The 25,836-nt window shown below is 29.5% G+C and overlaps 1 protein-coding gene across 1 annotated transcript in view; it reads right to left on the reverse strand.

Annotated features, from left to right (window-relative positions):
- Positions 1 to 25,836, reverse strand: part of LOC129617100 (small conductance calcium-activated potassium channel protein-like) — a 91,268-nt gene that overhangs the window by 327 nt on the left and 65,105 nt on the right. Inside the window, exon 3 of the mRNA XM_055532500.1 lies at positions 939 to 1,255. Coding sequence (XP_055388475.1) covers positions 939 to 1,255 — 317 coding nt within the window. The remainder of the gene's footprint in view (positions 1 to 938; positions 1,256 to 25,836) is intronic.

Here is a 25,836-nt window from a genome sequence, read left to right on the forward strand (position 1 = left end):
ATACGTTAAATATCTATCAGGCGACTTAGCTGAAATTATTTTACAAAATTTTGAATCGAACAACAATACGAAAACAGTTTTTAATGTTTTATGTTTTCGAAGTAAGCCGATTGAAATATTTTTCAATTTTTTTGTGAAATTTTAGAGTATTGTTTGTGACTCTCACTCTATTTAGTATGGTTTTCAAAGCCACCTAAGTTATGATAATTATTTGTTTGTTTTTTTTTTCAATTTCTTTTCAAATTCAATTTTTTATTCAAAAGCTTTACTCTATAATTCAGTACCATTGGAAGACAAGAAAAGTTATCTGCGGTAGAAATTCCAATTTTTTTTAAATGTATTTTTCAAATAGATTTAAAAAAAAATTGCTGATTTTTTTTAAATTTAAATTTTAAATTAAAAAAAAATGTAAAATAAGTAGAGCTAAAACTATTGATCAATCTCCTTTACACAAATAATTTCCGACACCCCTTTCATTTAACCACACATAAATTTTAAATTTAGTTTTGATTTGCTCTCTGAGCTTGGTCGCCTGATATATAGTGATTATAAAAAATAATTTCAATAGAAAATACGTTAAGGAAAAACATACGAATTATATCGAAGTTGACCTGATTGAAATACTTTGGAATAGCAGAAAAAATAGCAGAATTACATTTATATTAACTCACAGGAAATCTCTTCATACAATTGCAGAACAGAAGGATGACGTAATCAAAGGACCGCTATATATAGCTTTGGACATTGAATTTTCCTACAAAAACTTTTCTATTATATTTCATTTACATATGTATTTTTCTGTGTTGAAAAGATTTCATAACAAAAGTAAAGAGAATACCAATAAACATATTGAAACACTTTTTATATAAAAATATACAAAACAGGTATTTTAAATTTTATTTTGAATATTACGTTAAGGCTTATATAAAATTTCTTACCTTGTGTTAAAATTTATTCTGTTTAAGGCTCCTATACTTCGTGATGAAGCGTCCGTAAACAATTTTGAATGTAATAACATCACTCGACATATTAAATATAAACGGAGGAACATAGGCAATGAAAGTGCAACGTCATATGGAACTTTCTGAATACCTATTGCTTTATTTTTGTTTGCTAATTTTGTAGTCCAAATGAAGTAATATTGTCCTGGAATAGGATGCACAGCACATATCAATAATTCCAAACTAATTTGACATATCCTTTGCCATGTCATCGCAATCCGCCAATCATCAGCACAGTTGTCGATCATAAAAAGCTGTAATGAAAAATTAAATATGTCTATATGTGTAGATAATGTAAATAATTACGGAATTTTTTTTTCTCCTTGTTTTTATATCCATACGAACGTATGTTCCAAGGGAAATAACGCTAAGAAGTAACGGTCTTCTAAGCGTCAAATTCTGAGTTGATTTAGCTTTGTTTACCAGTCCGTAAGTCCGTCCGTCCCAACGATAACTCAAAAACTAATTGGCTAAATTCACCAAATTTTTGCAAATGATTTATTGTAGTAAGTGCCAGATCCCTACTTAAATTGGACATGATCGGGGTAGTGGTTCGGGCAGCTGCCATACAACTTCAAAATTTATTTGGCTATAAAAGCTGAGGTATTGAAATTTCACAAAAACGAATATATTAGTAGGGCCAATATGTCTCATAAAAGTCGTTGAAATTACTTGGCTCGTTCTGGTATCTGCTATACAACTTCAAAAGTAATTTGGCACCCACAGTATTTTTAAAAACACAGTACTGAAATTTTGCATAAATTAACATGATAATACGGAAACTTGAAGTCATAGTCTATCCTATAGTCAGTTACTGCATATTTATTCGCACACAGGATAACAAATTCGTACGGGTATCACAGAGTTGACAAAGTCAACTCTATTTTTTCTCGTTTTTTATTTACTCCTAAGAGGAGCATAAGGCTGGTGCATGGTACCACAGATTCATGCCCTAGTATCATTACGTTATAAAGTTTTAACTAGGTAGATGACTAGCCTGCTTTACTTTTATTTTTACATATATTAAATATTTAAAATTATTAATATTTTCTGTTTATTTTTCTTAGTTTTTTTTAATGTCATATATCATGAATATATGAAAATTACTTTAGTTATATACTACATTTATAAACGTTGTGTATTAAGTTATAATAAGATTGGAATAACTTTCATAGTGATCTTACCGGGGTTTGAACCCAAGACCCTTTTATTGAAGGACCGCTGTCACACATTGCACCAATGATCAGATATTTACTTATATAATGCAATATGTATTGCAGATTCCGCCGCTTTATTTTTTAATGTACTGAATTTTTATGACTTTTTACGCACAAATTTGATTCATTTAACAAATTATAGTTAAAGGGAGGATATACTAAGGCATAAAAAATTTGCCTGAAATTATTGAAAGTTTTCCGCATTGCGCTACTATATAATAATAACGAATTGTGTTTACCTAATTGTAGTACACTAGTACCTTTAAACATTATCGTATTTTGTTGTGACTGTAATAATATTCTCATGTGAGACTTTTCAAAAAAGAATCCAACCATGAGGAAATCACATTTGCTCTTTACATCTTAACACGTAGGTACGTTAACCCAGATTCAATTGCCTTGGGACTTGTTCTAGAGACTGTTTTCGATATGGATGAAAAAATATTCGACTTGTCAAATGCAGATAGTGATAAAGCAATTGAAACAGAAGGGATGGCACAAAGTTAATACACACTTTTGGCAATTACAATTTAAACTCCACTAATCAGCAAGATGATCTGTGATTTTTTCACAGTGATTTAAATAAAGTTGGGTCAAAGCAATGGTTTGTATTGTAGCACTTTTCCCTTCAACAAGTAGAAATACTACTTTTAAATAAAGTCTGTGTATACCTACCACACTACAAAAATCATTTTCATTTATATACGAAACTATTTCTAGGATTGCATATATTTAGCATGAACGAAAAATAATTATGCTTTTTAATAGCATGGAATTTACCGTAAGCTTTAAGCGTTTATAAAAATTTGAAAAAGCTTGTGGTTTCGGAAATAAAGGATGCCCAATATTTAAATATTACAAATTTCGAGAGCTGTTAACTTGAGAGGGGGTGGAGATGAGAAAAAATTTTCTTCTAACGAAATAAACTATTTATGAATATCTAATGAGCTCTTAAAATTTCAGACTCCTATGACGTACGTTGTAGAAGAAAAATGGTAACAAAAAATTGGGAAAAACGGGTTTTAGATAACGGTAAATTTTAACGGCCATTTTGTATTTTTAAAGTTCATAAATGGTACGCCGCAACAGGGGAAGCCAGCCACTATTTTTCAGTTTCTATAAAATTTGAGAAATACTTATGGTTTCACTGCAATAAGTGGTTAAAATATACAATTTTTACGGTTTTAGGGTGGCATAACTTTTAGAGGGAGAGATATAAGTGAAAATTTTGTTCTTTGGAAATAAGTTTCTGGTAATACATAAATTCTGTACATATAAAATTTAAATATATAATATAAGTTTCTGTACATATAAAATTTGAGCTTTCTATTTTCAAGAAGTTTTGTAAACAGACACACGGACAGACGCACGGACAGAGTGAAACTAATAAGCACTTTTTTTCAAAAATTGTTTGGAAAAGTGCTAAAAAGCAATCACTGATACGAGCAGGGCTATGACTTTCTGCTTCTTCTTTGAAAACATAACAGGAAACTGTTCTTTTTTGTAACTTTTCGGACATATGTACATGATTCAAAAAACTTTTCCTTAATTTTGAAGAAAACTTGAATATAGCAAAGAAACTTGAAAAGTGTAGCCATTCCATTCGGACGAAAAAGTAGGATCTAAAACCAATCTCACTTTTCTTTCTTTTACTTTTTACAAAACCTTAAAGAAAATAAATGAAAAATTATCAAAATTTATAATTTTTCTTTCAGTAAAAATTCCTTTAGGTGACATTTCTCCATAAAAAATTTTCAGAAAAAAAATAGCAGTGATTGAAAACTGCCGCTATTCCCATCCTTCCTAATCAGTTGACCTATTTTTATATGTCAAAAAAAAAACGTTACAATTAATGAAAACGTATATTTTTCAATAATATGGTACCGTTACGATTTGATAAATGTTATTTTAATGAAAAAAAAAAGCTTAAAAACGAGATCGTGTTCAAAAATCGATAGTGAAGTATTAACTAGTTCTTTGATTTATATTCAATTTCCTTGGCTTATTTTTAATTTCCTTCTTTTAAAAAAAGAAAAATCTATATTTAGTCTAGTTTTAAGTGTGATTTGGATTAAGTGTCATTAAATAAATTAGTTTTAAAAAATATTGCTTGACCTTTATATATAAACAATTAAGGTTATTGGGACAGCAGAATACAGTTTGGAAATGGCACCGGGAGGGACCAAATGGCACTGGGAGTTGGCTAAAGAGACCGATTGGATTCTTAAAACAAAAAGAAACTCAAAGAAAAGAAAAGTTCATCAGAAATTGAATCGGCACTAGAAATTAATAGCACTAAAGTAGGGAAATCTACACCAGGGAAAAATGTTGAACTTAAAGAACATAAACCTCCGTCGGTAATAGTGAGTAATATAATTAATTGCGGGCAGCTAATAAAGATCTTCAAAGAGGAAAGTATTGACGTGAATCTAAACATGTTAAACAACGATCAACTACATAAAAATAAATTTTTAAAATGAAATAATATAAACAATAAATTTATATTAAAATATAAACATTTACAAACGTAGAAAAATTTTATAAAAAGTATAAATAATAATTAAATAATAAGAAGAAAAAAACCAAAAAAAATTTTGAATGTTATGTTTTTTGTTTAAACATTTAAAAAATGATTCAAGTGATTAATAAATTGCAAAATTTAAATTAAGATTTAGTGACTCAGGGTAAATTTTGATTTTACTTATTTATTTGAAAATATTTGGTAATATTATTTCAGTTGCTAGTCAAGATGAGTTCGTTATACGATTTGAAATGAAATTTAAATCATTTATTTCTTATCGTTTTCATCCACGTAGGAACGTTAACATATTATATTCTGATACGGTAGCAATATATATTTTACTGTTTTGCTCCGTAATTTATAGCATAACTATGGATCTGGGTTCTTTGTCTGAAGTAAGTGTTTGCTAAAATATGTTTTTGTAATATATTGTGTAGTATAATCCTACATTTTCCATGTTGTAGCAGTTTTAATTGACGATTGACACGTATCAGATTTAGCTTCTTATATAGTTGGCTATATGATGATCTTAACGGTAATTCACATATATTTATAACAGCTTTGTTTTGCAATCCTCTTATTTTTTCCAAGTGATGTTTCGATGCAGGTGCCCAGATAATGATTCTATATGTAATAATACTGTGGAACATAGAGAAAATACTGTCTTAACAATAAAAGCTACTTTGCTGTACTTTTTAATCAGAATTAATTAATCATAAAAATCAAATTGGAATAGCATACTTATGAATATAAATTGGCGAAGCCAGTCAAAGTAATAGTCAGAAACGTTCATCCATGTGAACCTCAGGATATCAAGTGCCTACATATCCAAGGGGGATTCAAATGCGTAAATATCTCTATTAAAAGCAAAAAAATAAAAGAAAATGTCTTCAGCACATGTGACTAAAAAATCGGACTCCCGAGGTTCAGACACACAAAGATTTTTCCAAAGAGGTGCTAAATGTTCTAAATGTGCTGGTAATCTTATGCGTAAATGTCACTATTAAAAGTAAAAAAATAAAAGAAAATGTCTTTAGCAAATGTGACTAAAAATTCCGATTCCAGAGGTTCAGATACACAAAGATTTTATAACGGGTTTCAACAATTCGTTAATAAAATATTTAAAGTTTTTTAATAAAAATTTCTTTAAAGTTTTTCTTTTTTTAATAAAAATTTCTTTTAATTTAAAGTTTTTTAATAAAGTTTTTTAATAAATTCGTTAATAAAAATTTTTAAAGTTACTTAAAGTAAAAATAAAAATAAAAACAAAAACTACATTATAAAAGTAGATGAATAGGAACACTTCATTCACTTGAAATTATGAAAAAAATAAAATAGCTAAATTTGGAGATCAATACCTTGTTCAAAATTACTGCACAGTAATTGATCTTCATTTTCTGCAGAAATATCTCCACCATCAGCACTGGGAACCGTTCGATAAAATTTTAATTCTTCATTTTATCATCCCCAAAATGTTTAGACAATAGTTTTTCTTTACATCTACCAATTTTGCTGCTTTAAAGACTACTCCAATTTGCAGCGTGTCTAAATGTATATATAATAATTTCCATCCTTGTTTAAGGATAGATTTGGCGCACCCCAAATCGGATCTGTAAAGTGCCTCGCCAGGAATAAGCACATTGCCATTTCTTTTACGAGTAAATATAAATTTTTTCGTTTTACTAAATTGAAATTTCGCAAACTTCAATTTTCCAATTCATCACCTGCCCTGGAACGGGAAATATCATTTGTACTTCTTTTATGTGCTCTGGAGCGTCAAAACATAGTCATTTTGAAATCATGCCCATTATAATTGAATTTTTATTTTGTGCACGGCGCTCATCGCAAATTAGTAGAATAGCAGTTACATTTTCGTAATTTGTCGCACATAATCTGTTATACATGGCAGATGCAATCTCATTACTTCCCTTTGGGCACTCATTTTCTGTCCATAAGTATAAAAAGACATTTTGTTTAGTACGGCTAGCTTGTGATGAACCTTGTACTACACAAAAGTTATATAAATAAAGTTGCCTTAAATAATATGTCGCTTGATCAGGTACTTTCGGTAATATCATGTATTTCTGACAGTCAAAGCAAAAAGTTAACATAAAGTTACGAATTTTACTAATACAACATCATAGTTGCGGAATTAATAAGAATGTGCTTATTACACTACTAATTTATCTTAATGGAAATTTCTTCATGCAACTGCAGAACAGATGGATGACGTAATCAAAGGAACGAGTTAAAGGCAGAAAAATTCATTAAAAAAATTTTTCTCCTCGAACTGGACTCGAACCAGTGACCTACCGCTTTCTAGGCGGACGCTCTACCAACTGAGCTACAGAGGCATGAAGAAATTGCCGACGAAATGTTCCCTACATTGCTTATACTGTAATTCACATGAATTACAGTATAAGCATTGAATAGTATATTACTTCAATTAATTTCCACATTACTTAAAATAAATTTTGGTTTTTAGGAATTAATTAAAACATTCTTGAGAAAAAAATATTATTATTTATCAGACGAAAAAACGGAAGAAAAGTAGTTAGATACCTCTTCAAAATAGAATGTAAATACAACTAAGAATTCAAGTGAAAAAACCGATAAATATTTTTATATTATTTCAATTTTAGTTGGCTTTTGTTACTTACATTTTTATGTAGACCGAAACTACTAACCCAGCATTTACACGTACAAGTTACTTGCAAGAAAGTTGCAATACATACAAAAATTTTACTAACACATTGAAATATTTCTACTTGCTTGTTTACTTGCAGTTCAACTTGCAAGAAAATTTTGCTGCCAGTAATTTGAGCAAGTAATTTGACATATTGAGAAATTCACAAAAAAAAATTTGTTGTTTTGATTTTTTTTTTTTTTAATTTAAAATTTTTGAATTTTGTTTTGAAAAAATTAAACTTAGCAAACTTATGGTTTCTAAAATTTATAAACAATTATATATATTGCTAGTTGTTTTCTTCTCAAAGACATTTTCAAAAATTAACTTGCTAAACGCCTACGTCATAATAGCAAGTAATTTGACATTTCGAAAAACTAATTGACAATTAATATTATACAAACGTAACTTGTATGTGTAATATAACGCAAGTAACTTGTATGTGTAAATGCTGGGTAAGGAATTGTGGATTTTTGAAACCAGCATGCTTTGTTAAGGAAATAATGGTTTTTGCTACACATATTACTGTGGAAATGTAGGTTTTTGCGACCAATAGTAAACTTTAAGCAACTTTTTCTACAGGAAATAACGCGAGTTTTTGCTTGTACTATATACAAAATTATAGCACGTTCTATTTTAGTAAGTCACAATTAACAATTTTTTTTTAAAAATGGCAATTTTGGGTTTTTAAAACTAATAGACACATATAGTGAATAATTTTAACATATTTATTAATATTGAACAAAAATAAGTTTATATGGTTAAGTAATAATAAACAAAAAGTAAAATTGGTCGTCAAAAAATAGTTGTCAAACTATTTACGAATATCTAAGAGCTGCTAAATTTAGACTCCTGTAGCGTACGGTGTAGAAGAAAAACCGAATCAAAAATTTTTTTGACTATAAACTTTTGACTGTATAACTTTTAGAGGGGAGGATATGGGTAAAAATTTTCCTTCTCGAGAATAAGTTTCTAGTAAAGATCTGTGTATATATAAAATTCCAGCTTTCTATCTTCAAGGGTGTAGAAGTTTTGTAAACAGACACTCGGACCAACAGACAGAATGAAACTAATAAGCACTTTTTTCAAAGCTTTTTTTTGGAAAAGTGCCAAAAATAAAACGTAAAAACGCAAGAAAATTAATAACATTATTTTTTGGACTTTTTGATTTAAGTGCATTAACTTTTATTTTTGCTATAAGTTATACACATTAATCAAGAAATTAGATCCCAAGTAACAATTTTTATCTCATAAGACTCTAGTAGGGCTATCTTGAGAGTTCTTAAAGAATATTATTCTTATAATTTCAGTCTAGACCTAGAACACTAAAAGACCCTAGTGAGATCTTTACAAGCACAAAACAGCGCAATTACTAGAGTTAATGTCTTTACATCTAACAAGTCCCAATACTCAATTTTTCTTACGAAATATTACGAGTTTTTGGCTTCATTCCTGTTTTTTTCTTTAAATGCTACTAATCGTGTCATATTATTTTTTATTATTTTTTTCTTTTTTTTACGTAAAAAAGAATTTAATATTTTAAAAAATTTTAGGATATTATACACATTTTTTAAAAAGCTTCCCATTTAAATTCTATTACACGAAAAAGAAAGAAAGGTAGGAGGAAAGAAAAAATCATAAAAAAATTCAAATTCATATTTCAGTATGGTTTCAAATGTTAATGAGGAAGAATGTATGATTTTTCAAGCACATTTTGTATTTCCCTATAAGGTAAGTTGAATAGTGTCAGCTAACAAAAATGTTAGTAAAAGTAATATAAAGAATTATCTCATTTCGGTTATTTATGTATATGTTACTTATAAAATTGTTTCAAATAATTTCAGTTAGTTTTTAAGTTATTAAAACTAAATATGTATGTATGTACCTACTTCCAATCAATTTTTTTTTAAATAATTATTTTAAAACTATTTCAAACATGTTATATTGAACGCTTCAAAATTTTGTTGTGCACTTCTTTCATATTCTATTAACAGGTAAACAAGAGCAATCTATTTATAAAATGGCCCTGCCTGTGTATGAATCTTAATAGTAAACGCATACGGACAAAAATTTACATCCGTACCTACTACCTGTCATTTTACAATCGGAGTTTTTGAGTCATTTGCTACTAGTAAGAAACTATTTATTTCAAAAATAAAAAAGATATTCGAATCCGATCATAAAAATATATTATTGTCTTTTCCAAAACCCTTTAAAATTTTTTTTACTTAGATAATATATTAAGTTTTAAAAATTTTTCCTCCAAATAGAGGTAAAATTTAGAAGTGTATACAAAATTTAAAAGTAACGCCAACTAAAGATAATTAAAATATAAAAAATTTTTATAGATATTTTTTAATCCTATAATATCTTATATATTTTTTTTTTACAAAATTTTTAAAATTTAAAAATTGTTAAGCAAAAAATAAATATACTAATGTACATAAATTCGAACTATTCACTATAATTATTATATTCAAATAAAACTACAATTTTGAATTTCATAATTTTAATTTAATAATTTCTGTACAACCAATATTTTTCGGACTTAATTCCAAAAAAAAGAATTCTCAGCCTCATTTGGGTTAAAATTTATATAAGGAAAAATAACAATACTAAAATGGCCGTCCCTAACAACTAGACTTATAAAGGAATTCTTGTAAGAACAAAATTCTATAAGAGTTGACATCTCATAAAAAACTCTTTGTGAGTATTAAAATTTTTTATGGCTTGAGAGTAGTCTGAGAGTATATCTGCTGTGAGAGTAGTCTTTATTGTAAAAACCTTACGAGAGAAAAAAAAATCTGATGTAGTCAGCACATAACCGACCGCATTGTGTATTGTCTAGTTAAATGAAAGTGTTACAGAATATTATAAAAATGTCTGTTAAATACTTTTTTCCAATTTTTAGGACATTAGTAAGCTTATAGTTAACATACTTAGAAAAATGTAAATTTGGCTCTTAGTAGAGTTTCGCTTTGTGCTACCCGAGTTCCCTGAAATGCTCGCCAGTTAGTTTCGGTAACAACCAGAACTCAAATATCAAATTTCAAGAAATTCCATCAATTTGTTCTGTGGATATGGTGAAAAATGTAAAATCGGCCCGCAAATCAGTTCTCGAGCCCTGACCTTTTCAAAAAAGTTATATGTTCATTGCTTTAATATGAGGAATTCATATATTAAATTTCAATGAAATCGGTTGATTATTTCTCTTTATATACACAAAAGTGTATGTTTGGCCCGTAGTAAACGCCCAGTTGCTGATACCTGATTTTTTCCAAAAGTTAGGAATTTTTGCGTATGATCGAGCAAAGCTTATATATGAAATTTCAAGTAAATCGGTTGAATACTTTCTTCAAAATGGTGAAAAATGTAAAATCGGCCCACAAATCCGTTTTCGAGCCCTGATCTTTCCAAAAAATTTATATGTTCATTGTTTTAATATGAGGAGTTCATATATTAAATTTCAATGAAATCGGTTGGTTATTTCTCTTTATATACACAAAAATGTATATTTGCCCCGTAGTAAACGTCTAGTTGCCGATTCCTGATTTCTTCCAAAACATACGGATTTTTGCGGACGCTCGAGCTGAGCTTATATATAAAATTTAAAGTAAATCGGTTGAATATTTTCTTCAAAATGTTCAAAAATGTAAAACAGGCCCGCTAAAAAGTGCAGTTCCCGAGGCCTGATATATACCAAACGTTGATTGATCCGTGCCATGGTGGAAATAAACTTACATATAAAATTTCATCAAAATCGGTTCAGCCGAACTTGAGATACACGCGTGCACACACAGACCGACAGACCGACAGGTTGCTAAAAATAGTTTATTTACACTTCCCTACTATGGAGAAGTACGTTCCCACCGAAAACTCGATATGCAAAATTTGTTGCCATCACATAACCTACCTATTGTTTACACAATACGGTCGGTAAAAATATGAGAGTATCGGAGTATGGTATGAGAGTTTTATGAGATTTTTGGTCGATTTTTGCTTGGGATATACATTTTATAGTCTTGATATTAGAGTAACCGATCTTTCGTAAACTAATTAAAATTTTTTAATATCATATTAACTTTTTTGTATTAAGTTGGGTTTTAATATTTCCGTCTTTGATGGACACTAAAACGGAGTAATAAAATGCAATGGATTCTGTAAACCCTTAATTTGCGGATCCTTCCTTTAAATAATTCTTTACAAGAGGAGATGAATTTACGTAAGGCCTTAATTAAAGATAAATTAATTGACTCCGATCTACCTAAATCTACTTTGCCTTATAAATGTGAGTGCAACTTATTTATGGACAAGATTGATCGGACTATAACTTCGTAGTTCGGGAAAATTTCAGAATCAATTTATAATATACACTTCCTGCCAAAGGCAATTTTGTAAAAATCTATGACATGCTTTCAAATTACTTAAAACTTGAAATCTTCCCAAACTGCTAACTACTCACGTCAAAATGTAGTTGTTTATAAGTCACTTGAAGATACTTCACATATTTTTGTTCGAAATGATATGGTAAAATCATCTTTACAGCCAGTATATGACGGTTCTTTCGAAGTAGTCGAATGTGGAGGAAATTATTTTATTGTAAGGCTCAAAAATAAAACCTATAAGATCTATTTTGTGAAGGATTTGGACGTGCTGGGTTAAATATACTATAATGAAACTCACCCTGGTAATCATTCAAGAAGTGCTATTTTAATTAAGAAAACTATAAAGCATAATGAAGAATCTAAAATAGAAGCGGAGAAGGTTCAGTTTGTTATAGTTAAAATTGAGTCTACCAAGAAGAACTTTATTGTTGGTTCAGTATATTGTTCAACAAGATGTAACATAAAAAATGTTATTTTTAAGGATCTCCTATGAGTGGGTGAAAATGGACTCTTACTGGAAGATGACTATAATGTCAAACATGTGGATTGGTACTCCAGGTTGACCTCAACTACAAGAAGAAATTTAAGCGAAGCTTTTCGGGAATCGGGATGTTCCTTTCATTCTACTGGCTTTTCAAGCTTTTATATTCCGGCTTATTGGTCTACTGATGTAACAACAAAAAGCAAAAAAAAACAATAAAAATTAAATGATCTTATTTTTGAGCAATAAGATTAATGAAAATAGTGAACAAGAATTTTGCGCACAAAATTAATATGCACCAATAGAACCGACGGCTCCGGACACAATTATTATATCTTAAAAATATATGTTTTCAGAAGAACAAAAAACTTCTCATTTTGTTAAATAAGAAGCTTATTTAAAAAAATGAGAAGTATATTGTATATATATAAAGTTTTTTGTATATATATGTGTTTTTGTATTTTATAAACGACCGTATTGTGTAAACAATAGGTAGGTTATGTGATGGCAACAAATTTTGCATATCGAGTTTTCGGTGGGAACGTACTTCTAGATAGTAGGGAAGTGTAAATAAACTATTTTTAGCAACCTGTCGGTCTGTCGGTCTGTCCGTCTGTCGGTCGGTCGGTCTGTCGGTCTGTGTGTGCACACGTGTATCTCAAGTTCAGCTGAACCGATTTTGATGAAATTTTATACGTAAGTTTGTTTCCACCATGGCACGGATCGATCAAGTTTTGGTATATATCAGGCCTCGGGAACTGCACTTTTTAGCGGGCCTGTTTTACATTTTTGAACATTTTGAAGAAAATTTTCAACCGATTTACTTGAAATTTTATATATAAGCTCAGCTCGACCTTCCGCAAAAATTCGTATGTTTTGGATGAAATCAGGCATCGGCAACAAGACGTTTACTACGGGCCAAATATACATTTTTGTGTATATAAAGAGAAATAATCAACCGATTTCATTGAAATTTAATATATGAACTCCTCGTATTAAAACAATGAACATATAAATTTTTTGGAAAGATCAGGGCTCGAAAACGGATTTGCGGGCCGATTTTACATTTTTCACCATTTTGAAGAAAGTATTCAACCGATTTACTTGAAATTTCACATATAAGCTTTGCTCGATCATACGCAAAAATTCTTAACTTTTGGAAGAAATCAGGCATCAGCAACTGGGCGTTTACTACGGGCCAAATATACACTTTTGTGTATATAAAGAGAAATAATCAACCGATTTCATTGAAATTAAATTTCATTGAAAATTTTCTGAACTGCTTCAATCGGTTCAATTTTGATATGACAATTTTTTATTCTGCAAAAAAAACTATTGACGAAATAGGTCCCTTTCGTTTGCTATGTATTAGAAGAAAAATGAAAATTTAAAGGCATTTAATTGCTCCTTTTTAGGCTCTTCTAACTAAATTCTTAAAAATAATTTTTTGCAGAATTAAAGTTCATCTTTAACAACTAAAAATTTTACTTTTGTAGATTTATTGGTTAAATGATGTTTTGTTATACGTATATACAAAAACGTAATCAATAGCAGCAAATAATTATTATTTCTATACTATGATTTTTCTCAATCTTGGAATAATTTCGCAGTATACAAAATTTTAACAATGTTTTAAAAATCTACACATACTACCTAATTGGCATATTTTAAAGTGTTGTATTAATGCTAAATTAGCACTCATTAATTAAACTACTCAATATTTTCTTGAATATAAACATTTTTCAGTAAAGTTTTCATATTTACTCTATAAAAATTTTTCAATTTAAAATTTATTTTGATTTTTTTTTCGTAATTTAACTCAGTACCCTTTTAAATGGAAATGAGGAAGGTCTCTGTCGATCGATTTGCTACAAATTTAAGGAAATATATTTTTAACAATATTTATTTTCAATGCAAACTTCCTTCTTTTGGCTTTTTTTTCTGCAAACATCAAAATAAAACTTTAAAATTTATTTATATGAAAATATTTTTTGCTATTTTAGATTTAAATGACTTAAAACATAAAAGGACGGTAATAACTTTTTTTTCTTCAAATGAACTCTACACATTTTCCTAAGAGCAGAGAAAACCTAGTCTTAAATAAAAGGAGTAAAATATCACATTGCTTTGTTGCACACAAGAACAAAATAGAATATCCTTCACTAACGAATATTTGCTCCACAAAAACCTAACGTATAATATTTGTTTCTTCGACAAAATTTTATAACCACATTTTGATTAAAAAATATAAATCATTTTTTTTTACCGACAGTATTGTGTATACAATAGGTAGGTTATGTGATGCTAACAAATTTTGCATATCGAGTTTTATTATTGTATTTTTAGCAACCTGTCGGTCCATCGGTGTGTCGGTCTGTCAATCTGTCGGTTTGTCGGTCTCTCGGTCTGTCGGTCTGTCTGAGCACGCGTGTATCTCAAGTTCGGCTGAACCGTTTTTGATGAAATTTTATATGTAAGTTTATTTCGAGAAATATTCAACCGATTTCATTGAAATTTAATATTTGAATTCCTCGTATTAAAGCAATGAACATATAAATTTCTTGGAAAGATCTGGGCTCGAAAACTGATTTGCGGGCCGATTTTACATTTTTCACCATATCTACGGAACGAATTGATAGAGTTTCTTGAAATTTGATATTTGAGTTCTGGTTGTTACCGAAATTAACTGGCGAGCATTTCAGGGAATTCGGGTAACAAACAACGCCAAATTTACATTTTTCTAGGTATGTTAACTATAAGCTCACTTATGTTCTAAAAATTAGAAATAAGTATTTAACAGACATTTTTATAATATTCTGTAACATTTTCACTTAACTAGATAATACACATTGCAGTCGGTTATGTGCTGACCACATCAGACTTTTTTGTTCAGTGTTATTTATAATAATATAATAAACTTATAACATATTATATAAACTAGAAGCCCTTATTGCGAATCGCACTATTTTCAAATATTTTTAAAAACAAAATTTTAAAAACGATTCTAAATGACTTCGTAGAATCGGTGGTCACCTGTGGTGACTTACTTTAAGTCCCTATATCATATGGGTAATCTTACAATTTAGAGAAACTAAGCATATGTATAAGTAAAAGAGCAACAAACATATATAAAATTTTAACCGTTTTTTCTGGAGAAATCAAATTTATCCCTGCGTTTATAGTTGCGTTAGTTATTCTTATGTTCAGCAAAGATTAAACGCATATACTTACATAGATTTTATTAGGTTCATCATTTTTGGGATTTTGGATTTGCTCACTGGTAATACATTGAGACTCAACGTATTAAAATATGAGTACATGTACATTAGTAATTCATTTAATAAAGGAAGGAAAATAAAACTTAAACAAGGCTTATCGTTTGCTCGCAAAATATAAAAATTACATCCATATAATTTCGAACCATAAAGATGTGAGATCATTATATACATAATGTTCAAGACAATAACAAATAAAGCATTAATATTTAGATGCCACAAAACATCTGATGTCTTTGATAAAAGCTGACATTTATTTGGGTTAAGATTAATTCGATTTTTCGAACCATAAAATATGTGAGATCATTATATTTGATTCAAAAATCTTTAGCAAATAGTTTCATTGTGACAATTAATTACGTTTATAAATATTTGGCAAATATTTTTTTTTAGTAATTAATTTGTTCATTAATACTATTGTTTTTTTCTTAAAATTTAACTTAAAACAAATTAATAATTTTAATGAAAGTGTACATAATTTTATAAACTGATTAATACGTTTTCCGACAAAAACAAAACAATTACCACAAATACGCTATTTCTTATGGAAGTAAACTAAATATACAAAGTTAAAACCGCCAGCTGTCAAATCGCTCGAATAAGGTTTTCATTGAGTCCATTCCGCTTTTCTTACTTTGCTTAAAAAGCTTTCAAAGGAAGTGCAGTTATTATTGCTCCAATTTTTTACAGTTTATATACATAAATTTCATGTATCAATTCTTCATTCATGAACATGGTGTCTGAACATGTGCATGAACATGAACATATTTGACAGTTTATTTTCGAGTATTCTGAATAATTTTTTATGATTAACTAATCGATAATTCTAGATACGTACATTCAAATGTAAATGTAAAATTTATTGATTCAAACGCAAACCACCTAACTCGAAATAAAACAAAAATGAGTTATTTAGATCATTCAATTTTTCATTTCCCGTTCTGTATTCTCACAAAATATGGTTAAGCTACGATTATTGTAGCCGAAATTATTGCGAAATTATATATCACCTAAGTCGAAATGTGTAACAAATAGTAGTCATGCGCAAAGGCAATAATTGTCTAAATATAGTTAAGACTAAAAAATATAAAAAGACGGACGGACGCTGAGCTGAGCAAGAATATATATATGTCCATATCGCAGATGACTCCTTCAAGTAGTTACAAACTCCATAGCAAAGTTAATATACCCTTCACGAAGTGCAGGGTGTAAAATGATATTATTAGATCTCAAAAGAACAAATTTTTTTGTTTAATTATGTACTTTTTCGTAATTATTTTTAAGACCATTTCTTATTTTAAGTTTTATCTTAAAAAATATTAGGAAAAAAACATATCTACATGTATATTACATTGGATAAATTAGAAAAGAATCTAAGAGAGGAACAAGCGGGCTTTCGCCAGAACCGGAGCTGTGCCGAACACATAAACACTATGAGACTGATTATCGAGCAATCAGCAGAATGGAACAGTCCTCTGTACGCAGCTTTAGTCGACTTCGAACGTGCCTTCGACACGATCAGGCGAGACGCAATCTGGGCTGCGCTAAAGAAAAATAGAATCCCTACCAAACTAATAAAACTTATTAAGGCGCTTTATAACGATGCCGAGTCAGTGGTGTTACACAATGGCAAGATCAGTTCCCTAATCAGAACAACAGTTGGTGTCAGACAAGGATGCCGCTATTTCCATTGCTGTTCGTCACAGTACTGGATAAATGTATGAGGGAAACAGCATCACTACGAAAGGGAATCAGCTGGCAGCTCACACATAAATTACAAAGGCTGGAATATGCCGACGACATCGTTCTACTGGCTCACTCATAACACATAAACATATTGGTTGAAAGAACAGAAATAATTGGTCTCAAAATAAACAAGGAAAAAACCAAGTTAATGAGAATTAATAATACTAGCCAGGCCACCATATACGTACAGGGTGTTCCGATAGAGAAGGTATCCGAGTTTGAATGTCTAAGCAGTACAATTACAACGGATGGAGGAACTGCTAAAGACATAGAACATAGGATCGCTAAGGCTAGGTGCGCATTTAGCAGGCTATGGGCAATCTGGAAATCTACTCAAATAGCACGCGGAACCAAAATAAGAATATTCAACGCATGTGTTAAAATCCAAAGCTAACATGCAAAAAATACAGATCTTCGTTAACAAATGCCTCAAAATTATATGTAGAATATTCTGGCCAAGAAGAATTATGAATCAAGAACTATGGCTGGTGACAAAACAAGAACCAATAGAGACACAAATAAGAAGGAAAAAATGGAGATGGATTGGCCACATTCTAAGACGCCCAATAACATCGGTTGCACGTCAAGCTCTGGAATGGGGGCCCCAAGGTCGAAGAAATGTGGGAAAACCAAAAGAGACTTGGAAAAGAAGTGTGCACAAAGAAATAGAACATGGGCACAATTAAAGAGACTGGCAAAGAACAGAGATAACTGGAGAGGCTATGTTGAAGCCCTATGTTCCCTAGGGGAATAACAAGGATAAAAAAAAAAAAAAAAGAAACATGTATATTACGGGTGTGTTTTGGAAGAAAGAAAGTAAACTTAAAATATCTCAGACACAGAATGGAACACAATTTCAAAACTACAGACATAATACTTGCAAAGCTTGCCATGCAAGCACACACGACTAGTTCAAGATGTAATTTTATTATTATGAAAATATTATTGTTTAAAATTTAGAATACAAAAAATATTTTATTATTCATTTCAGAAATTTTAATGCTTTTCTAAAATTAAAATATAAGACTGTAGTGCACTTTTAGGTTGACAATTATTAGTAATCAAAAATAAACGTTCTAATTTTGCCTTATTAAAAATTTTAAAATAAAATACGTAAAAATTTGTATGAGTAAAAATTTTCCAAAACAGAGATGATAATATCTAATAATAATCGGTGTGCAAATGAGTATACATTCATAATCTATATTATATTATACAAGCCAAATCCGATAGCGCAACCATCGAGTATTTTCGCTTATATTCTTCATCTTCGGAAGAACAACATAGAAAAAGAAAACGAAAAAAATAAAAACAAAAACGAAAAAAAATAGAGTTGAAAGTGTCAACTCTGTGATATCTGTACGAATTTGTTATCCTATGTGCGCGAATAAAGATGCCGTAACTGACTATGGGACAGACTATCACTTTAAGTTGCAATATTACCATATTAATATATGCAAAATTTCAGCACTGTGTTTTTCAAAATACTGTGTGTGCTAAACTACTATTGAAGTTGTACGGCAGGTATCAGAAGGAGTCAAGCAGCTTAAACGACTTTTATCAAACACATTGGCCGCACTAATATATTTATACTTGTACGAAATTTCAAAACTTTCACAGTGTCGAAGATATAGAAAAATAAATTTTGAAGTTGTGTGACAGCTACCCAAAGCAGTACCGCAACCATGTCCAATTTAAACAAGGTTCTGCCACTTACTACAATAAGTTATTTCTGAAAATTTGGTTAACTTAGTTCAGTTAGTTTTTGAGTTATCGCTGGAACGGACGGACGGACAGACGACGCTGATCAAAAACATACACTTGATTCTATATCTCAGACCGTTATTTCTTAGCGTCACAAACGGTAAGGTAAATTTAGTATGCCTTCGAACATACATTCGTACGGGTATAATAATTCTGAATTCTGCCAACATTTTAGGTATTTATATCATAGTAAAAATTTGTAAACAGATTTGTTGCACAACTTTTTATACCCTGCACTACGTGAAGGGTATATTAACTTTGCTATGGAGTTTGTAACTACTTCAGGAAGTAATCTGCGGTATGGACAGATGTATAGACATGTCCGTCCGTCCTTCCGTCCGATCGCACGATAACTCAAAAACGAAGAAAATGCAATCGACATCCAACTTTCACAACTTGTTTCCTTTGTGCCAAGGACGAACCCTATGGTAATTGGACTAATTCGGACAACGGGTTCATATAGCTGGCACACAACACAAAGATTTCATTTTAAATACTTCAAAAACTAACAAATGTATCAATATAAAATTTTGTATACATCTGTCCAATTATATTTTACATATGTTCTAAAAATTTTAATGGGATAGGTACACCGGTTCGGGTTGCTGCAATACAACACCAAAAGCAAATTTTTTATATTCGGCAAAATAATAAAGTCAGATTCATGAAACTTGGGAATCTTGTGTCCAATTATAGGTTAGATATATTTCTGAAGTTTTGGTGGAATTGCTTGACAGGTTCGATTAGCTCCTATACAAATCTAAAAGCTTATTTTAGATATTTCGAAAAATAATAAAGTCAGATTCATGAAACTTGGCAGTTGTGTGTCCAGTTATAGGTCAGATATATATGCGAAGTTTTAGTTGAATTGTTTGACAGATTCGGGTACCTGCCATACAACTCCAAAGGCTAATTTTAAATATTTGGAAAAATAATAAAGTCAGATTCACAAAACTTGGCAGTCTTGTGTTATAGGTCAGAGATATTTCTGAAGTTTTGGTGGAATTGCTTGTCGGTTCGAGTAGGTCCCATACAAGTCCAAAAGCTTATTTTAAATATTTGGAAAAATAATAAAGCCAGATTCATGAAACTTGGCAATTGTGTGTCCAATTATAGATCAGATATATTTCTGAAGTTTTGGTTGAATTGCTTGACAGGTTCGAGTGGCTCCCATACAAGTCCAAAAGCTTTTTTTAAATATTTGGAAAAATAATAAAGTCAGATTCATGAAACTTGGCAGCTGTGTGTCCAATTATAGATCAGACAAATCCGTGAAGTTTCTATAGAATGGTTTAAAGGTTTGAGTAATTGCTATACAAGAACGAAAGGTGCCGGGTATAATTCAGTTGGTTTATATTAACTGAAACGTTTTTACTTGTTTATTTTTGTGTTATGTTTATTTTCTTATAAGTTTAATAAGCCTGTTACGCAACGCAGAGGCGATAACATTCATTTCTGTATCATTAATTCTTAATATTATTGTTTTGTTATTAATTTTCCGCAAAATTAATAAAACCAGCAAAGAAATATAATTGAGTCATAATATTAACTCATATGAAATAAAGTAACACCCAAAAGAGTTTTTTTATGTTTGGTTTTGCTCATAAACGTAAGTAGTCAAAAAAGTTTTTATGCATTTATATTATGTTATAATAGAAAACAATGTCAAACAATGTACATATGTATACAATAATTAGGGTTCAATTAGCTTACAGACACATCCGACAAATGTAAATATCAAATAAATAAAACAAAAAATTCGGGCCAAGTTTACATTTTTGTAAAATACGCATATAAAGAGAAAAATCGCATATAAAGGGAACGCATATAAAGAGAAAACATTACCCAATTTCCGAGAAATTTAATGTTCACATTCGGGGTGTCAACACCATGAACTTATCAATTTTTTAGAAATGTCAGGGTTCGAAAGCCGATCAAGGGGATTTGTTATTTTATTTATGAAGCTAATTTGTACAATTTCTTAAAATTAAAAGTTTGTGTTCTGTTTGCTACCGAAACTAACCGAAGAATTTTTCAGGAACCGAATAGTTAGCATAAATTGAGCCTCTGATAAGAGTTAAATTTATATATTTTTGGGTATGTTAACTAAAAGCTTACTAGCCTTCCTAAAATTTGTTAGTAGTATTTGAAAGGCATTTTTGTAGTCTCATGCAACATTTTAGCTAAACTAGAAAATATCTTGCTGTCATGTGTTCGCATCAGATTATTTTTTGATGTAAATCAACATAATGTTTGCGAAAAATATTATAGCTTATTACGTTAGTTAATATGTTAAGTTTATGTAGAACATAATGTCTATATCACATCTGTATGTTTTGCTTTATTTCAATATAAATTTATTCTTCCAGAGTATTACTAAATTATTCATACTAAACATGTGATTCATGCATATTGTACTGGTATTAGAGCCAGCCGACAATGCATAGAGAGGTCAACTTTGTATTTTTGTTTTGAAACTTAAGATCATGTAACATGTTTATTTCAAATTATTACTTATTGATTTACATAATGAGCACTGCGGGTATATGGATGTAATTTTTTATATTTTGTGAGCCGACGATAAGCGTTATCGTTTTTATTTTCCTTCCTTTTTTAAATGAATTACTAAAATGCCAAAAATAACGAACATAATAAAACCTATGTAAGTATATGCGTTAATCGTTGCTGAACATACGATTATGTAACGCAACTATAAACGCAGGGATATATTTGATTTCTCCGGAAAAAACGGTAAAATTTTATATGTTTGTTGCTCTTTTACTTATACATATGCTCAGTTTCTCTAAATTGTAGGATTACCCATGTGATATAAGGACTTAAAGTAAGTCACCACAGGTGAGTACGGACTCTACGAAGTCTTTTAGAATTGTTTTTATAAATTTGTTTTCAAAAATATTTGTAATTTCTAGTATAATAATATTATTTTTTTATATGAATGTGGAATACAAAATTTGCCACCGAAATTGCATTTGTTCCTTCTTTAATTATTTTACGAATCTATTTTGCTGTCTTTTCGTGAAAAAATATTAAACTGTAATAACCGCAATCACATCTGCTAAATATTAACAATAACAAAGGAAAGAATTTATTGTTATTTTGTAAGTTTGAATGCACTTTAAGTATAAAGCTGTTTTATTTTCAAAATATCATGCTTTTGTGAATTTCAAAAATATTTTTGTAGCTCTATTTTGTATTATTGGTAGGTCAGTCAGGTATCATTAGGTAGGCTATTTAAATATCTGCTCAAGTTTTGCACCCCATATGACCCCATATGTTACCGCTCTATTTAACAAAGTATAATATAAAAATCATTTTTTTTTGCTTAAGTTGTGTGCAGTTCAACTTGTGGTATCCAACTAAGCAGAAAGCCGATTATTATGCCGAGATATTTATACCACTCAACGCTATAAATTTTGCCACCTTTATGCAAAATTTTGAGATGAAATGTAAATTTTTAGATACATTTAATATGACGTATTTCTTTTTGTTTATGTATTTCCTTTTATTAGTTTTGCAATTTATGTATAGCCATCAATTTTGATATATTTACTACATTTGAATTAATTTTTAATATCAATTCATATATCAATTTCATTGAATAAATAGCAACCAAGTCTCTTGTATATATAAATTTTTAACCAGACGAATGACTTTTTAGAAACTTATTTATTAACAAACAGAACAATGTTGGTTCAAACTTATCACACCAAAATAAATTTTTTTTTATATAACTCACATAGTTATTTCATTCTACTGTATTTATATCTGTGTTCTAAGTAACTTTCAAACCAACGATATGATTTACCTCTGAAGCAATATTCATATAAAATTCGTAGTAAAATTTTCAGGTCCACGGAATCAAATACTTTAGCTAGATCGCATAAAATAATTATTTTTACCGACTGCATTGTGTATACAATACGTAGGTGGTGTGATAGCAACAAATTTTGCATACCGTGTTTGCGCTGGAAACACACTTCCCCATGGTAGGGAAGGATGCTGTCGGTCTGTGTGTGCACGCGTGTACCTCAAGCTGGACTAAACTGATTTTGACGAAATTTTATACGTAAGTTTATTCCGACTATGCACGGATTGATCAATTTTTGGGATATATCAGTCCTCGGAAACTACACATTTTAGCGGGCCAGTTTTACATTTTTGATCATTATGAAGAAGATATTCAACAGATGTACTTGAAATTTCATATATAAGCTTCATTCGAAGCTTTTGGAAGAAATCAGGTGTTAGCAACTAAGTTTTTTTATTTTATTTATTCATTTATTTAGTGTTAAGTACTATTATATACAAAATTACTCATAATTTAATAAAAATTAATTTAAAAAGAAAACAAAAAATTTGCATCCATTTGAAAAAAAAATCAATAAAAGTTATTCTAACTAGATTTCAAAAAATCAATTACTTGAAATTTAAATTTTACATAATTATCAATAGATTTAATATTATTAGGCAATTCATTATACATTTTTAATCCATTATATAAAACAGTGTTTTTTGAACTTTCCGTTCTAAAAAAAGTTAATCTAAAATTAAAAATATTGCGCAAATAATAATGCTGAACATCTTGCACATATATAAGCCTGCTACTCAAATATTGCGGTAAAAGATTATGCTTCATTTTAAATACAAACAGCAGCACATTTAGCTTAAATTTTTGCTTTATATCCAGCCATTTCAGCGTGTGTAACATATACCTAATTGGCGTTAATCTGTTGCATTTCAAAATAATGCGCATTCCTCTATTTTGTAGTTTTTGTAACCGATTCTGCATTTCATTAGAAGTAAAAGCTATCACAGTAGAACAATATTCGAAATGAGGTTTTACCATAGTGTTGAATATATTAATAACAGAATTCATCGATAACTGATTTCTTATTCTCCACAAAAAATTCAACTTTTTTGAGATTTTTTTACACATGTAATCAACATGGCTCTTGAAATTCAATTTATCGTCAATCATGACACCCAAATATTTAATTTTTTTTACAATTTCAATGTCTTGATTATCAATTTTTAAATGATTTTGCAACACTCCATTTATCATCATAGCTTTTGTTTTATTTATGTTTAAGCTTAATTTATTTTGCTGAAACCAGTGGCTAATTTTTCCTAGATCTGCATTCATTTTTGCTGCACATTCATCTACTGATTCTCCTTCAAAGTATACCAACGCGTCATCTGCAAAAAGCATAACTTTAACAAAATTCGTTACGTTCTCCATATCATTTATGAAAATCAAAAATAAAAGCACGCCTAACACGGACCCCTGACGAACCCCTATCGGGATCATTTCTGATGGTGAAAGTATGTTATCAACTTTTACTCTTTGACGTCTGTCGCTAAGATAGCATTCAAACCATTTGTGTTCTATGCTTTTAATGCCATAATTATCCATTTTTCTAAGTAACAAGCTTCTGTCAACTGTTTCAAATGCTCTCCTAAGGTCAATGAACACTGCAACTATGATCTTTTTTTCATTTATTGACATTTTTCAATTGGACAGAACCAAATTCAAAAGTGTTTCGCAACTGTGCTTTCTACGAAAACCAGATTGATTTTCTGATATCAAATTAGATCTTTCTAAATACTCTAGTTGCATACTTATTATTTTCTCCAAAATTTTTGCCTCTGTCAATATCATATTAATCGGACGAAAGTCACCACATTTCTTTGAATTTTTAATTTTTTGAACTGGAATTACCACTGAATCTTTCCATACATCTGGATATTTCCCTGCTCTAATTGAATCATTAATAATGTCTAGTAAAAATTCTCCAACGATGTCAAAATTATCTAAAAGTATTGTAATATTCATTAAATTTACATCTTTTTTCTTATTCATTTTTTTCATTATTGATTTTAAGTTTGCAATATTAATCTCATTGAATTTGAACACACTATTACAATTGTTCACATTGTTACGAAACTCCATATGTGGAATACTATTATTTATGTTTTTAATGCTCTCAATAAAAAATTCATTAAATTTTGTAGCAATATTCACTGTTTCCGTAACTTTAGTATTATTAAAAATTATTTCTTTTATTGTATCACATTTGTGTTTTTTTAAAACATGGCATTTTATAATCTTCCACATCGACTTTTGGTCTGTCGCGTTGGACACCTTATCAATCAAATATTTATTCTTCGCTTCTTTAATTTTGTTTGAGTATAAATTTCTTATTTGCCTGTATTTTCGCCATTCAGTCTCATTATTAACCCACAAAGTTCTCCTATACTGGTCAATTTTACTATTTTTTAGCACTTGTAAATCTCTAGTAAACCAAGAAGTCGATGCAGATTCGATATTTTTAAATATTAAAAATTCATCAATTACATTTTTTAAATTCCAACTAAAAATTTGTGCTTTTGTGTTCCCATCTACAAAAAATCTAGTGTTTATCTGACTGAAAAATAATTTATTTCTAAATTTCTCTTTATTATATCTCAATATTTTTATTTTTGCAATATCTCTTTTAATTTTTTTCTTAGCCTGAATTTCTACAGAAATGCTTTCATGATCGCTTATTTTAAATCTATTATCTACCATTATGTTAATTTTATTAGAATTATTTGTAATGACATAGTCAATCAAGGTTGAACTATTTTTTGTTATTCTAGTAGGAACATTCACAATTTGTTTATAACCAGCATCAGCAAAAATTTGATTCATTCGAGTTTTTTTATTCGTGTTGCTAAACCAATCAATATTAAAATCTCC

This window comes from Condylostylus longicornis, unplaced genomic scaffold (genome assembly GCF_029603195.1).
Source record: "Condylostylus longicornis isolate FDR11 unplaced genomic scaffold, ASM2960319v2 ptg000401l, whole genome shotgun sequence".
Classification (NCBI taxonomy): Eukaryota; Metazoa; Arthropoda; class Insecta; order Diptera; family Dolichopodidae; genus Condylostylus; species Condylostylus longicornis.